Source organism: Carassius carassius, chromosome 37 (assembly GCF_963082965.1).
Source record: "Carassius carassius chromosome 37, fCarCar2.1, whole genome shotgun sequence".
Taxonomy (NCBI): domain Eukaryota; kingdom Metazoa; phylum Chordata; class Actinopteri; order Cypriniformes; family Cyprinidae; genus Carassius; species Carassius carassius.
The window spans coordinates 14,965,464-14,980,978 of record NC_081791.1 but is presented as its reverse complement, the minus strand read 5'-3'; the positions used below and the strand labels follow the sequence as shown (position 1 = coordinate 14,980,978).

Here is a 15,515-nt window from a genome sequence, read left to right as displayed (position 1 = left end):
ACAGTCAGACAAAGATTTTATATTATCCACCAGCTGCATGAATTTCCATGTTTAGTTCAGCCCTGTTTTTCCACTCTTAATTAAAATTACATTAAAATTACAAAGTACAGATTTTGATTTAAGAATAAGAAAATGCAGAAAAAAATAAAACATTATTTCAGTGTAAACAAGTCATTTCATATCTAGGTTTTTTTTATACAACAGGCATGTTTTTCTAAAAGAATGTGCTTTTCTGAGTTAATAAAACACATTGTTTAGTGTAGTAAAAATACCTCATTATCATGGATTTACAATGAAACTTAATCATGTAAATTGACCAGTATTTTTCAAGCTCATTCACTTTCTCCCAACATCACAATGCAACATTTTTTCAGTGGTATCTGAAATTTGCCAGATAATTACAGAAGTCTCTCATAACAGCACCCTCTCTGCCCTCATTTCCTGGTGATATTGAAGCTTTTGCGCTCATAGAAGAGAACATATGCCTGATTGGACTGAAGCTTCTCCTCTGTTATTTCACCAACACTGTAAAAGAAACAGAGCATTAATGTTTACACATTTTCTAGTACTATAAAAATATTCTAACATCATCAAACAAACAAATAATATAATTTGTCTATATTATCTTTAATAGGAGCAAATTACTATTCTTGTATATTGTGAGAAAACTAGCCTTTTAATACCATTATTTTATATTGAAAACAGGTCTGCACCTACCATGAGTCATTATAGTAGCACCAGCCCTCCTCCTCTCGACAAGCAGCCGTGTAGTGACCCATATTTACTGTGCCTGAATGATTGCATACTGCATAAAGATCATACAGCACTGGACCTGAAAGCAAACATTCGGTAATATTTCAGTTTATAACAAGACCCAAAATTTATGATGTGCATTAAACTTTTTCAGATATTAACATCTCACCACAGTCAACAGGTCCAAATGGCCCTAAATCCAGCTCATTCAGAGGGAAAGACACGGGCACTGTGCTATTTGAGATTGAGTACCTTGACATGGCAAATCGATTTAAGTCTGAGATGGGAAGTTAAGTCAATGCACCTTTTGTAAAGCATGTACTTGGTCACAAGACCTTACACTTACACCCGCATAAATTAACCTTCTGACTAACTGAAAAGGATACGTATTACGAGGATTCTAGGGAACCTTTGGATGGACAGTCTCTTTGTGCTCTCAGTGCAACGGTTACACCGCTCACACATCTAAGAAACATACACATCCATGGGTATCAGTAGAAACTCCCATTTTAAATGCAAGCAAAAACTGGCCATGCTTTTCACTCACTGGGGAGTTTTCTTGATCAAGTTTTTCCTCTTGTGAAAAGAGGTCTAGACACTCTCTCAGTGTGACGGTTCGTCCATAATCACTCTTCTGCAATACACACAAACAAAGATGATGACACATCATCTGCACAATGCCAGAATAGATGAGGACAGGGCCTGGGAGTGTTACCTTTGGGATGGGGAGTGACAGGTCACAAAACACGTCAAAGGTGTTGGAGTAATGAGAGCAGACTGAACAGTGCAAAGAACTGCGCAGCTGACCGGAGAACAAATCTGTGACAGAGGGGAAAAAAAACATTTGAGCACCAGGCTTTAAAATGGACAGAAGTAAAAAAAAAAAAAAAAAAAAAAAGAAGAGGAAGAAAATAAAATAGAATAATAAAATATTTTTTTTATTGTATTTACTTAATAAACAGACTCGAATAATAAAAATATAAATTATTATGATGATTGCAAGTTTATATTTAAATTAACAGTACTTTAACTGATTTTACTTTGGTATTTTACTGTTTTTAATCATTAATACACACACTCACATATAATATAAAATAAAATAAAAATCTATAAAATCCAGAAATGTATTGAAAGTTTAATGGTCAAATGGTTCTGCATACAAAAACAAACAAACAAACAAAACAAAAAAAAAAGCACAGGCATAAGCATGAATAAGGTGTTATGCAAACAAACCAGTTGTGTCATGAAACTCTAGATTCCACAAACTGATACGTCTTTTACATGCAATCTAGAATTCCTATAATTTACTACATGACAAGAGCTGATTGGCCGCTGATGATTCTGCAGCCAATAAGTCTGTTTGCTCAACATTTAAATAGTCTGATTCAGAGTTTACTGTAAGCTGGTCCTGTAGTGCATTACACCTCCCCCAGCTCCACATGTCTAGATCTGCTCTGGGATTTACACTGAACAAAATTATAAACGCAACATTTTTTTTGCCCCCATTTTTCATGAGCTGAACTCAAAGATCTAAGACTTTTTCTATGTTACACAACAGGCCTATTTCTCTCAAATACTGTTCACAAATCTGTCTAAATCTGTATTAGTGAGCACTTCTCCTTTGCTGAAATAATCCATCTGCCTCACAGTTGTGGCATATCAGGATGCTGATTAGACAGCATGATTATTGCACAGGTGTGCCTTAGACTGGCCACAATAAAAGGCCACTCTAAAATGTGCAGTTTTATCACAACACAATGCCACAGAAGTCGCAAGTTTTGTCGCAGCTTATGAAAAATGGGGGAAAAAACAAGTGTTGCGTTTATAATTTTGTTCAGTGTATATATCCATGCAAAATTATTGATTAAATTTATTGGTATAACGGATTTTTATTACATCATTATTTTAACAGCGCTACTGCTTACCAACAATTTTACTGTCATCCCTGTCAAGATGCCTTTGCCACATTGCAAAGGCCTCCTCTGAAATCCTGCAGGAGACAATGAGTGATTTAAAGCCTCTTAATTACTCCAGATACTGTAAGTTTGCTCCTTTCAAGATCTGTCTTACCTGAATCGTGTGTATGTTGGTTCCTTAATTTCCATAACTGCAGGACGTTTGGATGGACGACGGTTAATTTCTGTATGAAGCCTGTCCAGGAGGAACCGCAAAAACTCCTGAGCATCCTCCTGACTGTGTGAGTGAGAAATGAAATGGATAGATTATTTGTCTGCAAAATTATCATCATATGCATAACAACTGAGAAGGATATCTCTAAACACCAGTACCCTAGCACATATTTTAAATATTGTGTTAATCAGAGAAATCTCGATAGATATCGGTAATAATTTGTATTGAACCTACCAATAGCCACTGAAGTAAGGCACTGAATCTTTAAAGACGTGATAAAACTTCCCAGGATTCACTGTGGTTTCCCCACCATCACATTCCCACAAGCCAGCCAAAACTTTAGCGAATTCTACAATAAAGTCATCAACAAATATATTTATGAACGTAGATTAGTAGAGGAATGTATAACCATGCAGCCCCAAACCACTCAGATTTTGATTTACTGTACCACGTCACCCCTTATTAAATAACAGCCGAAGTGTGCTTACCATTCATAAGCACAGGTTCCTGGTTGGAGTGTTTGTCCTGAAGGTAAGTTCTCATCAGACAGTAGTCCCGAAGACTACGAGTGTGAGAGAGACACTGCATGATCGCATTAAGGAAACACTACAAACAAAAGAGAGCATCTGAGATTTTTTTCTTGCAAACATAAGCATTAAAACCTGTCTTTGAATTAGAACATACAGTATTTCCAACGTTACGTAGTCCAACTTGTCCATTTCCCAGTTGCAGCTCTTTCTATATGAAGAAAAATGACAGCAAATGACTGTCAGTGTGACTTCCTCAATTACATCACAAGCGGCAACAGGTTTGCCATTTATTGTCCCCCCTGCAGTGACTGAGTGTCCATTTATAGGTCTATGATCCAATTATCACAGAGGGAAGACACTATCATATATGACACTGAGGTTAAGTCCAGATATACTTAACTCGAGGTGAGCACCTACAAGTGCCAAAACACATGTATTTTATGCTTTTTCTTAATGGTAATTTTTAATATGGTTCGCAGTTAAGCTGAGCCTGTTCTTTCCAGCAAATAAGAGTTAACAGAATAGGCAGATATATAATATATGCAATGTGTCAAACACACTAATATGGCAGGTTTCAGACAGAATGTGTCAATGGCATAACACTGCTTCACCTCGTTGTCTTTCACCAGCAGGAGTCCCATGATGGATGTGTACAGTACAGACTGTGAAATGTCCACGTTTTCTGGCTGAAGGCCATTTTGAGTGACTAAGTTTCGGCACAGGGCCTGACACGAGTTGTCCATTGCAGTGGATTCAGCTCTTGGCATTATCACGTCTGCAGCCCTGCCAGTGATCCTGTGAATGAAATCATGAATAATGAAAATTTCTTTGAATATCTTATTCATTAAGCAAACTATATGGATTGTTCTATTGCTAAAAATTTTGGTTTGTGATTAAGTCGTGCACTGTAGCATGAATATTTATAATAGTCACATTCTTTGACAGTATGTCAGCTGTAAACTTGACATTTTATTTTCAGTCAAGACATTTAAAAAAAAAAGTCAATTAATCAAAGACCATGCAGGCTGCTACATTATCTGTTTTAATAGATTTTGACCAACTATTTCCCATGCAAAGTGAATAAAGAGAGAAGTGATACTTCACTTGGCCATAGAATATAGTTAGTTTAAAAACATAAAAATTGCAGCGAGATAGAGAACATTGAGCATTGGTTAATTATAAAAGGAAAACAGCAAAACAAAACAAAAAGGTATATTAAAGGTTTTTTTAAAAGGTAGTCTATATTTTCAATAATATTGCATTAATTACATTACATGATCGCATAAACATTTGTTTACTCACCCTTCAAAACACAGTATGGTCTCCACTTATTTTCCGACTGATGGTCAATGAGAGTCAGTCTTTCTATCCAAACATCAATCTCAAATTGAATGTGTATAAGCGTTACTGTGCTCTCATTACACCTGCTGTTCACCTGTCTGTCCTGTCGCTGTGTTTGTGAACAAGCTTTAATCATGGCTAATCTTTCCTCTCTCTTTAGGACCTTCTATAATTAGCCATGTCTTCGCCTTTGCTTAAGAACAGCTTTGACACTGAGGAGACATTGTATGCATGCTACTCACAGTCACTATAGTAAACTACAACTGCAGAATGTTATAAAATAAATACTGAATGTCTGTAGTATCTATCGCAGTGTGTTATAAATGTTAATGGAGAGAAATAGTCTTAACTATATTAGTAGGCGAAAATGGGGTTAGTTGTCACACTAGGAAGTTGTGGAAGTCAAAATTGCTGTATTTTATTTTGAGTAAAATGTTGACACTAGTGTATGTTGTCTCTAGCAGTGGTTTTGCATGCTTGTGTATCCATAAAATATACTTTTGCTTCTTAATTCAGTCCAATATTGTATTTTTGTTGATCATATTTTCTTGCTAAAGAAAAAAAAAGGGTTCATACGATATAGTATAAATAAAAACTAGTAAAAAGTAAAAACTAGCACTAATCTAATAAATGAAATTAATGTTAGTAATACTGCTGCTTTGAGAATTAAAATAAAAATGAAAATAATCAAGTCCTTTTTTATGGAAGTTGTCAGTTTATTGAAAACAAAACGGTAATGATTATGGCACTGAAATGATAATGGGAGCGAATTCCTTTTGGCATAGAAGTGGCACAGAATACCTATAAAGCAACTGCATATAGTTGCATGTATTTTTGCGACTTTGGGGTCCCCTATAGATAAATGAATCTTAATAACAGTGGATTGCTGTACACGTGCATTTATTGCTGCAGTAAAGCGATCTGCCTTTTAGCCAAAATTTCATACCCACTCTCCAAACTTACACACTTCTACAACAGAGATATGAGGTGAGTGTTGGAAAGAAGCCGTTCGCCTTATTATTCACTGTACCATCAGAATGAATTTTGAATCAGACATTTCAAGGTAAAACATAAATATAGTAAATACAGAGAAAATAAGCATTTTGGCTATATTCAGGTTATATCAGTGAAAGACTTGCAGAACTGTTAGCTCTGATGCTACCAAAATTCAATGCCTAAAATCCTGGACTCATCTAAGATCTTACCGTTCAGATTGCACAAATGTTGTTGTTTATTAACTATATGAAACAGAAATGGGGCACAATTTAAAGGAATGAGGAACTGAGAGATAGTTCTCATGGCCCATAGCCTTATGTCATTTAAATATATTCAAGAAACATCACACAGTATTCTCAATGTAAAAGAAAAAGAAACAGGTTAAGCAAGAAGCATAAATCTAATATGAAATATTCTCCTTATGAGACATCTGACAACAAAAAAACATCCACGTGAAGAATACAAATATAGCTACATGACGTTATTTTCACAGTTTCTTGACAGGGTGCAAGACAGCAACTGTGTGTTGTCCTGAGAAAGTCGGCTGTCTCACTCACAATAACAGTGAAACTCTGTGTCTGTGAATGAACCATTGAACTGGAAAGCACCGGTGGCCCTGGTCTATGTGTCTGGCATCTCCACATCAGAGTTAAGGTTGAGTTCAGCAATGTTGTTAGTGAGTGCAGGCTCAGGGCTTAAACGCTTGGAGGGTTTGCAGTGACTGCTTTGAGCCTGTCTGTCCCGTGACTGGACCATTGCTTGGCGCAGACATGAAATCCATTGCTGCTTATTGAAGGAGTCATTAGCCTGCAGGCTGTGGGATTGAGGCTTGGAGCGCCCCGTGGCACTCACACGAAAACAGTTCTTCACTGCAAGGGAATTAGGAATAAAATGTAGTATTAGAATGAAGTGAAAGCAATTAAAACACAATTTTCGAACGAGTCATTATCTGGCTCAGCTCGGTGTTCATCTCTCTCTTCACAGCAGTTCAGTCAGTGTACTGTTTGAGTAAATGCATTACTCCGGGATATTGGTTTGTTTGAACTCAGAGGGAGTGTCAGCCACATTAAAAAAAGTTAAGAGTTTAAGTCATTTGTGGATTAATGTGTATTGGAGACACGAACCGTTTAAAATGATTCAGTTCGATTTGGTAAACTGGTTCAAAAAGATCCGGTTACATCGAGTGACTCGTTCGCGAACTGGATATCACAAACTGCTTTGTTTTGAACTGTCTTACAACAGACCCGGAAGAGAAGACAATGATGAATAAAGTCGTAGTTTTTGCTATTTTTGGACCAAAATGTATTTTAGATGATTCAAAATATTCTAACTGACCCTCTGATGTCACATGGACTACATTGATGATGTTTTTCTTACCTTTCTGGACATGGACAGTATACCGTACACACAGCTTCAATGGAGGGACTGAGAGCTCTCGGACTAAATATAATAAAAAAAACTAAAATATCTTAAATAAAATATATTAAATAAAATATCTTAAACTCTGTTCCGAAGATAAATGGAGGTCTTACGGGTTTGAAACAACATGAGGGTGAGTTATTAATGACAAAATTTGGATTTTTGGGTGAACTATCCCTTTAAAAGCATATAGAATTACAAAACAATTAAACATTTAAGCCTCTAATGCATGCATTATAAAAGCAATAGTAAATAAAAATGTACTTATTAAAATGTAATTATTTTAACATTTTAAATATTGAATCATTTGGAAATTAATATTGAAAATTTGAACAATTTATGTTGCTTGTGAAAATAATTTAACAACACTTTTGTCAAACTAAATTGATATGACGGTAACTGTTTTAAAATAATGTTTACTCACTAGTAAATTTAAATAATATTTTTTACTGCAAGAAAAAATTTATTCAAATTCATATCTCTTCCATTTTAATCATTTAATTGCCATCCTTTACATGACATGCATGCAGAAAGCATTAAGCAATTTAATAAAACTAAATAAATGTTTACATTGTGTTCTATTATTTTAAAACATATATTTAAATACCAGAAATATGTAAATATTGAATATCATATAATAATAAAAAAAAATTTAATTTAACATTAAAAAAATAAATTAAACACTTTGCTGCTGTTAAACTAAATAATCGGTTTATTCTATTTTCAATGGTAATCATTTTATTGCAACACTGTATGCGTCATATGCTTTCAAATGAAATCAATTAAATAAATAAATGATTATAAGTGTAAGATGCAATGCTGCTACCTTTGTCATTGCCCGTAAAAGCCCCACGAAAGGATCCAGAGCTGCTTGGCTCTCCATCAGGTAGGTCCTCCAGATGGAGGTGAGCAGCTGGGAGGGGCTGACGATACACCTGGAACTGGACTGGTCCTTCCCTATCCTGGGCCATTGGTCGGGTCAAAACCAATACCAGCTCAAAGAGGAACACATGCAGCTTCTAGAGAGGAAAAATGAGAAGGAAAATATTTGTGTGGATTGTTTTTAATTTAAACACTGGAAAGATCTGCTATACATTTGTTGAATAGATAAAATATCCATTTAGATTAGTTACCTGTCCTTTAGTACTCTTCAGTTCACCATGGCAGTATAAAAAACGAGATGCCTGGATTTCTGAAACCCTCTGGCTATCTTCTGAGTAGCACAGCCCCCGTCTGTAAAACTGACACTCAGCCTCTCCAGTTTTAAGATTGACTTCTGTTATAATCCTTTGGATTAGTTCCATCTGAGATAAGAAATAAAAGGATATACTAGCTGCTGTGTTACAACATCAGGTGGAAGGCAGTGTTGCCAAGTCAGCGGAAAATGGGCTACTTTAACACTCATTCTGCAGGATGTTTTTCATGTCCACGGGATAAAGCAACCCCAATACCTTAATATTTAGACACTGGAATGCAACTTTTATCAGGAGGATGCCACCGAAAAATGTTTTTAAACCGGGGGATTAGTTTTAAGTAGCAATTGGGCGGGTTTAACCATCAAAATCTGGCAACCCTGGTAAAGGGGTCTTGAAAAGTGAATCACTGAATCACTCAACCATTTGTTTATAGGCAACAATAAAGTTAGCTGCATTGCGTCTAAACACCAATCATTTGGCTTTATGTGTGAACAATGTTATAAATCACTCATTCACGTTAACTGAATGCCAAATGATGCACTTTACACTATACACTTATACTCTATGTACTTGCGTACCATGTGCTCAAACATGCAGGGTTATACAAGGTTATTCTGTCATTAATAGCACCCCCCCCCCCTCGCAAAGTAATTAAAGTTGAGACAGTTGAATGCATGAAGTGTCCAACATTCCACACTTAAGTTTTTTCGGTTATTTAAGTGCATCATTTGGGTACTTGGGATGTACCTAATGATTAATTCAGGAAGAAGTAACTTGGATCCATATCCAGTGTTAGTATGCTATATGTGAAAGCATCTAAACTCACCGCCTGTGGCAGCACTTCCTCGTCTGGATGATCAGGTGGAGTGCTCTTCTGAATCTCCTTTAAAAGCAGAGGATATTTCACCAGCCTGCTGCGAGGCAAGTCTAAAAAGTTCCACAGGTCTAACTTTCTGCTGAAGGATGACTCCTGGCACAGCCGCAGGAAATGCTCGACCCGTCTGTCCTGCTTCTTTTGATCGAGCAGAGCTTTTGCCCCAACCTGGTTACAGCAGTATGTGATATATGCCTCCAGACATGGAAACTATGAAAAGACAGCAAAGAGCTTATAACCCATTCAAATATTTTCTTGAAGTTCGTGGGTGAAATTTAAAAGAACACTTCACTTTTTTTGAAAATAGGCTCATTTTCCAACTACCCTAGAGTTAAACAGTTGGGTTTTACTATTTTTCGAAACCATTCAGCCGATCTCCGGGTCTGGCGGGTGCACTTTTTAGTTTAGCTTAGCATAGATCATTGAATCTGATTAGACCGTTAGCATCTCACTCAAAATTTGACCAAAGAGTTTCAATATTTTTCCTATGTAAAACTTGACTATTCTGTAGTTACATCCGTGCTAAGACTGACAGAAAATGAAAAGTTGTGATTTTCTAGGACGATTTTCAGGTGCTGTGTAATATTTCACTGCGCCTGCTGCACCCATGGTACAGAAGCAAAGATTATTACGCAGGAATTAGAGTATAGTTCCTAGCCATTTCGTCCTAGAAAATTCATTTTCCGTCAGTCTTAGTACATGTAAAACTTAGTACAAATTTTAAATAGGAAAAATACAGAAACTCTTTGGTCATTTTTGAGCGAGATGCTAATGGTCTAATCAGATTCAATGATCTATGCTAAGCTAAAAGTGCTACCGCCAGACCCGGAGATCGGCTGAATGGATTCGAAAACTGTAAAACTCAACTGTTTAACTCTAGGGGAGTTGGAAAATGAGTGTTCCTTTAAGGCCGTTCACACCAACAACAATATCTTATTTATTTACTACTATAAATAAAACTTCAGTTACATATGTATAAAATTCTGTATGTAGTAAACAACAAAGTCCGAATTCGGATTTTTTTTTCAAGTTTATTCGGAAAATTCTGAGTTTCTCTCTCAAAATTTGGACAGTTCTCTAAGAATTCTGAGTTAATTTCTTGCAATTCTCTGCTTTTTATTGCTCCCTAGAATTGTGAGAAATAGTCAAAAGTCGAGGCGCCAATAGCCTCGTGGTTAGCGTGCCGAGTCGACAAATATGATAACTGTGCTCTGGGTGAATCAAGTTTGAATCCCGTCTCTAGATCCTTTGGCGATCCCGCTCCCCTCTCTCCACCCATTGCTTTCCTGTCTGCTCTCTACTGTCCTGTCCATTAAAGGCATAATAGCCCAAAAATAGAACTTTAAAAAAAGAATTTTGAGGAACAAAGTATACATTGTGATACACAATTTCACAATTGTGAGGTTAAATGTCGCGATTACCTTGTTTATTATTATTTTTATTTGTGGTGGAAATAGGCTTCCATACTCTTCCCCTTTTCTCACAGAATTTGAACGATAATTGAAACTTCACAGTTTTGTTTATCATCCTTGATGTGAATGGGCCTTTAGAGTTGCATTGATAATAGCAATGTTTAAAGAAAAATGGACTACAACAATGTGTTGTTATCATCTTTACACGTTGGTAGGCTGTCAAACATTAGACTGACCCAGTCCATCATGGTCGGGCCGACCTCTTGCACAGTCTTCTCTGCTCCACGAAGACCTTCAAGACGAGCTAAAAGATCTAAATGCACAGGTCAACAATTGTGAATACACCATTATGTCTCAAAGAAACAACTACAATGAGTGCACTTTGTTCGTTTACCTTCATGAAGGGGTATTAAAGAGTCAAGGGTTCCAAATATCTGTCCCAGCTCACTTTCTGTCATGATGTCTAATTTCAGCATTGGTTCATAATACACCTGTCAGGAGAGCTCAAATGAAATTCACTCCATAAAGACAGTAGAAACAAACCTTCTGAATTCTGCACAAACCTTTTTCACTAGACTTAGATCCTCGATGAGCTGTTTCTCACCCTGGGTTAACTCATAGATTACCTGCAGGCGAAGATAATAAAGAGGCAAATAATACATAAATGAAGGGTAAAAACTATACAAGGTAGAGCTAACCTCATTAGGCCTTACATAAATAGAAGATACCACAAATTCACACACTTTTATAACTGCGCTACTGTCACAAGCTACCAGTCAGTTTGGCAGTGTGTGGTAGAGCCTTACAGAGGAAATTCTGACACTGAAATAGAGAACATGGCTTTGTATACCAGCTCACTTCCTGTTTCACAACTAAGGCCACTGAAAGCTCTTTAAAAAGGTATTAAGGTACACGAGCCAAAACTACCAGTCTGATGCTTTAAACTGTATCTTATTAACCAAGAACTGAATTACATCATGAAAAATATCAACTTTAAATAGTATGCAGCATGTCTCTGTGTTGTGGCGTTAACTCAAGCAGCTTTTCACACCTCTTGTCTCTTGATCTCTTTGGTACTGAGCTCGTGGCTCAGACTGTCAACTGTATCACTCCACAGCTGGCTGTTCCGACGGCGTGGAAATGAAGAGGCCTTCTGACGGGTTCTTATTGGCATTGGGGGCAACGGCCGGGCCTCTGTCCGGAAACTGATAGAACGCTGAGGATAATAAACAAACATTCGTTAATATGAATATATATGTATACATATTCAAGATGGATGAGAAAAGTTGAGTGCATGAAGAGGTTTATTGTACCTGTATGGACTGGCCCAAGCGTTTCAGTGCTGGGGTCTTCACAGGTGCTATAATCCCAGTGACTAAAGCACTTTTATCTACTGGTTTGACTCTTTTGTTACATGGACCCTAATAAGAAGCCAACAGCAGAGAATAAGGGTGATGGTTAAAATCTACTTGTATCATTAAGTTTAATTGTATTGTGGACCATTAAAAATATCTAGCATGCAACACTAAGGCATCCACTGAAACTGAGAAAGTTAACTGAAATGGTGCATGGTTCAGTAATGAAATTTGAGCTTTATCAGATTTGATCATGATGTTTTGACAACTGTAAAGGTTTATGGACCGTTACTGCACAGGAGCAGAAATGTACTAGAACAAGGATGCATATTAATTTCTGTACCTCAGAATCTTGTATGTGGTCACTGATGGGAAAGTCATCGTCTTCCTGAAAGAGACGTGTAGCGTAGCACAGATGTCAGCACAAGCATATAACCACATGCAGATGAAAGCAGCAAACCTATACGCTCTGTTTGAGTTTATTCCACCAAATATCAGTGAATACATCAGTAACAGAATAATAACACAGAACACAAAGATTTTTACTCACAAATCAGTGTGTGTTTTTTCAGTACAGCCACGGTTATGTTATAATGAATTTGGAAGCATTTTCCAGCATTTATCTTTTTTGTTTTTTTAACTCAATTTATGAGTACCCTTACCACAGACCAAGAGTTCATTACTAAAATATGTCATAAAAAATCTGTTAAAAAAAAAATCTATTTATTTAAAAATCTATGATAATAAAAAAAAAATACATTTCTAAGTTTATTTTCTATCAAAATCTGACAAATTATGATGTCATTTCCACAGTAACTTTTTTTTATTTAAAGAAGTTTGATCAACTTTTCTAATTTGTTAATGCCTTTTTTTTTTTTGCACCAATTCTAATCAAGCCGCAATTATGAAAACTATTCAAAATGTACGAATGGCAATGTATTAAGGGTACATTCAATTCTAACTGTAAACTTCGCCTTAGCAAAACTAGGCCATTTTCACAACAGAATCTGAATTTTGGAAAACATATGGTTCTGGTCCTAGATTCGAATTGGTTTTTACAGTATTGAAGTAGTGTTGTATTTCTAGCCTGTATTAACGGCTTAAACCCGTTCATTATTTCAGGTGTTTTATTATTAGTGAGTGTGTTTCTTTTCTAAAAGTCCAGTATGTGAAGAAACAGCAACAGCAGCAAGTGAGACTGAACCGCTATCATCCAGACTATGTGCATGCAGATTCAGACCGGAAACGGAGTTGTAAAGCTTTTTTTCTTGTCAGCTTTTTCCTCACAGCTGAGCACAAGTTGCTTCATTCTTTTACTGTAATCTTTCTTAATTTCTCTTTAAGGATGAAGGATCTTTTCTAGATGTCTTGTGCAACAGACCGTGAAAACCATGGATTGTCACCTGGTCTCAACAAGTTTCCGGTGTAGAGCACAAACAGGTAGACCACCTTCACCATGTCAGACTCTTCAACCCACGTACATTAATCTTCACACATAATCAATGATTAAGTAAAAATATATAGAGAAGAACTTTAACCGCTGAGTACATTATCTTTAGATCATCAAAAGAGAGACTAACAGGAAATATCGTGGCTGTTTTTGTAACAGATGCTCAAACAATCACATTCAAACATCTAGTACTCTATAAGACTATGTCAGAATGATTTACAACATACTTAGATCAGGCATGTTGCATCTTATATCATAGATAACAACTTACACAGTCCTCCAAGATTCGGGCTGAATGCTCAGCATCACTACTTGGGTCTTGTTTTCTTTTCTTCTGCTCAGAAACCAACAGATAACACATTGGTGTTCCTCAAAGGAGCAAGACCTACAGTTTAAGGTCTGTCCATCAAAATATGCACAGGATCTATGACCAAAACGAAACTTACCCCTGTTATATCTGAAAGGTTGGCGCATGTGAGGAGCCTTTCTCTAGATACAGGAGACCTGAATGCGAATCAAATAAAGTGGAAATAGGTCACTGAAAAAGACATGAATGTATTATCTTAGGTGTATGATTTAAATGAGTATCTGTTAGCTCATTAGTGAACAGCTACTAGATTTAGTGAGTTTATAGGCCACTACAGCTGATCAGAATGTCTTTTAGTTTGAGCAACTTGTTAATTTGTGAAAAAGTCATACCAGGAAGGTGATGTATCAACCTCCGTCTCTTCAAGTTCCATCTTTCCCTCTCTCATAGCATCTCCAAAAGTGTTTGTGAAAAGAAACAGCAGTAACTATAAGAATATTACATTACAAAAATCAGACCATAAATCTTAGAAGCACCTGGACCCACTTTTTAAAGAAAAGACCAAAAAGATAATGTGCACTCTCTCCCAGCCCTCCCCTCTTCCTCTTACACTTGCATGTCTGAAACCACATCCTGTGTCAGAAAAAAAACGTGTACTTCCTGTTGTCAGGCAGAATGAAGACAAATCAACCTCTCTGAACATCTTCACAGATCTTTGAGTCTGTGTGCAATTACACCAGCCACATATAACTGAAGAGGACGGAGTTAAGCAAATCTTCTGACCCACTTCTGAAAATAATACAGTGGAGTCTACTGCTCAGTTGATTAGGTCTGGACTGGCTCAGTATGACAGAAATTAGGCTCGCCTTGAAGCATGTCAGGAAGAAAAAAAAATAAAAAGCTATGGCCTAAAATAAAAATAAGTATTTTTTTTTCTCCATCAAATGTCTGGGAAATGAGGTGCATAACCTTCAGGAGGTTAAATACTCTAGTGGTTTCCATTGCTATGTAGTTACACGTTTTGATAAGTTTAAGACATCTAAATAACGTAAATGTAGCCTAAAAACAGCAGTCATGCAATCATCATTTTGGGACCAATGATAGTTTGTTAAAAAAAAATATTTTTTTTCTGATAGTAACAGGGTTTAATGGCTGAGATTGGCAATGCAGTCAGCAAAGTGGATAACTATCTGGATATTTACTGTATTTAAAATGCTACTTCAGATGCTAGGTCAGTCAAAGCCAAACCCCTTAACTGTCACTCACGTTTTTGAAGATAGACTTAAATGTGCATGATACACATTTCTATTTACATGGTAATGCAATGTCTGATTTTAAAATGGGATTTAAAGGATGAATTTTAAGATTTTATGTTTTCAAGTGATATATAATTTGATGATTTCTAAAATGTGATAGAGAAAAAGGAAACGAAGAAGTCATTTTTTTAAAACAAAGGTCAAAGCTCCTGTTATAATGTAGATTTTTGATTTTTCACTCGTCATAAATTAATCTATTACTTTTCCTACATAATTTGTAACAAAAAATATTGGTAAAATATATATTTGGGAGTCTTAGACCTTTCCAACGATATATAGTTTGTCAAGATTAGATTAGATTTGATTGTAATATAGTGAAGTAAACGTAGGCATCCCGTATTCGGGACGGGGTGACAGTTAAGGGGTTAGGTTTAAAATTGTACCCATGCTTGAAAAGTGACATAACCACATGAAGTGCACCCACATGCACTTGAAA

At 36.3% G+C, this 15,515-nt stretch overlaps 3 protein-coding genes across 4 annotated transcripts in view; 1 reads left to right on the top strand and 2 right to left on the bottom strand.

The window, feature by feature from the left end:
• The window catches only part of LOC132118142 (transcription initiation factor TFIID subunit 13), a 254,939-nt gene that overhangs the window by 84,237 nt on the left and 155,187 nt on the right, over positions 1-15,515 (top strand). The window lies entirely within an intron of this gene.
• Positions 193-4,865, bottom strand: usp21 (ubiquitin specific peptidase 21). Its single transcript, XM_059527029.1, has 13 exons — positions 4,716-4,865; positions 4,025-4,208; positions 3,568-3,621; positions 3,372-3,489; positions 3,118-3,232; positions 2,824-2,946; positions 2,679-2,743; positions 1,469-1,572; positions 1,301-1,387; positions 1,140-1,218; positions 923-1,030; positions 718-832; positions 193-525 (listed from the first exon to the last, which is right to left on the bottom strand). Exons 2-13 carry the CDS (start codon positions 4,178-4,180, stop codon positions 435-437), a joined length of 1,215 nt encoding a protein of 404 aa, XP_059383012.1. The 5' UTR covers positions 4,181-4,208; positions 4,716-4,865; the 3' UTR covers positions 193-434.
• Positions 5,638-14,361, bottom strand: LOC132118133 (rho guanine nucleotide exchange factor 3-like). 2 transcript variants are annotated; one of them, XM_059527697.1, is made up of 13 exons: positions 14,156-14,361; positions 13,903-13,960; positions 13,728-13,790; positions 12,350-12,394; positions 11,965-12,072; positions 11,703-11,867; positions 11,215-11,277; positions 11,046-11,142; positions 10,888-10,964; positions 9,192-9,449; positions 8,303-8,473; positions 7,996-8,188; positions 5,638-6,619 (listed from the first exon to the last, which is right to left on the bottom strand). In XM_059527697.1, the coding sequence occupies exons 1-13, from the start codon at positions 14,209-14,211 to the stop codon at positions 6,372-6,374; spliced, it is 1,602 nt and encodes a 533-aa protein (XP_059383680.1). In that variant the 5' UTR covers positions 14,212-14,361; the 3' UTR covers positions 5,638-6,371. The 2 variants fall into 2 exon arrangements, with proteins under 2 accessions (XP_059383680.1, XP_059383681.1); XM_059527698.1 differs by lacking the exon at positions 13,728-13,790.

Excerpts from the sequence above, each read along its gene's own strand:
- usp21 (XM_059527029.1), bottom strand. The coding sequence starts at position 4,180 with ATGCCAAGAGCTGAATCCACTGCAATGGACAACTCGTGTCAGGCCCTG. Across the intron at positions 2,947-3,117 it reads CCTTACTTCAGTGGCTATTG|TCAGGAGGATGCTCAGGAGT; the intron begins GTAGGTTCAATA and ends TCACTCACACAG. Across the intron at positions 1,573-2,678 it reads GGATGACAGTAAAATTGTTG|ATTTGTTCTCCGGTCAGCTG; the intron begins GTAAGCAGTAGC and ends CCTCTGTCACAG.
- LOC132118133 (XM_059527697.1), bottom strand. The coding sequence starts at position 14,211 with ATGAGAGAGGGAAAGATGGAACTTGAAGAGACGGAGGTTGATACATCA. Across the intron at positions 11,278-11,702 it reads AAGAGATCAAGAGACAAGAG|GTAATCTATGAGTTAACCCA; the intron begins GTGTGAAAAGCT and ends CTTCGCCTGCAG. Across the intron at positions 9,450-10,887 it reads GCCCGACCATGATGGACTGG|TTTCCATGTCTGGAGGCATA; the intron begins GTCAGTCTAATG and ends GTCTTTTCATAG.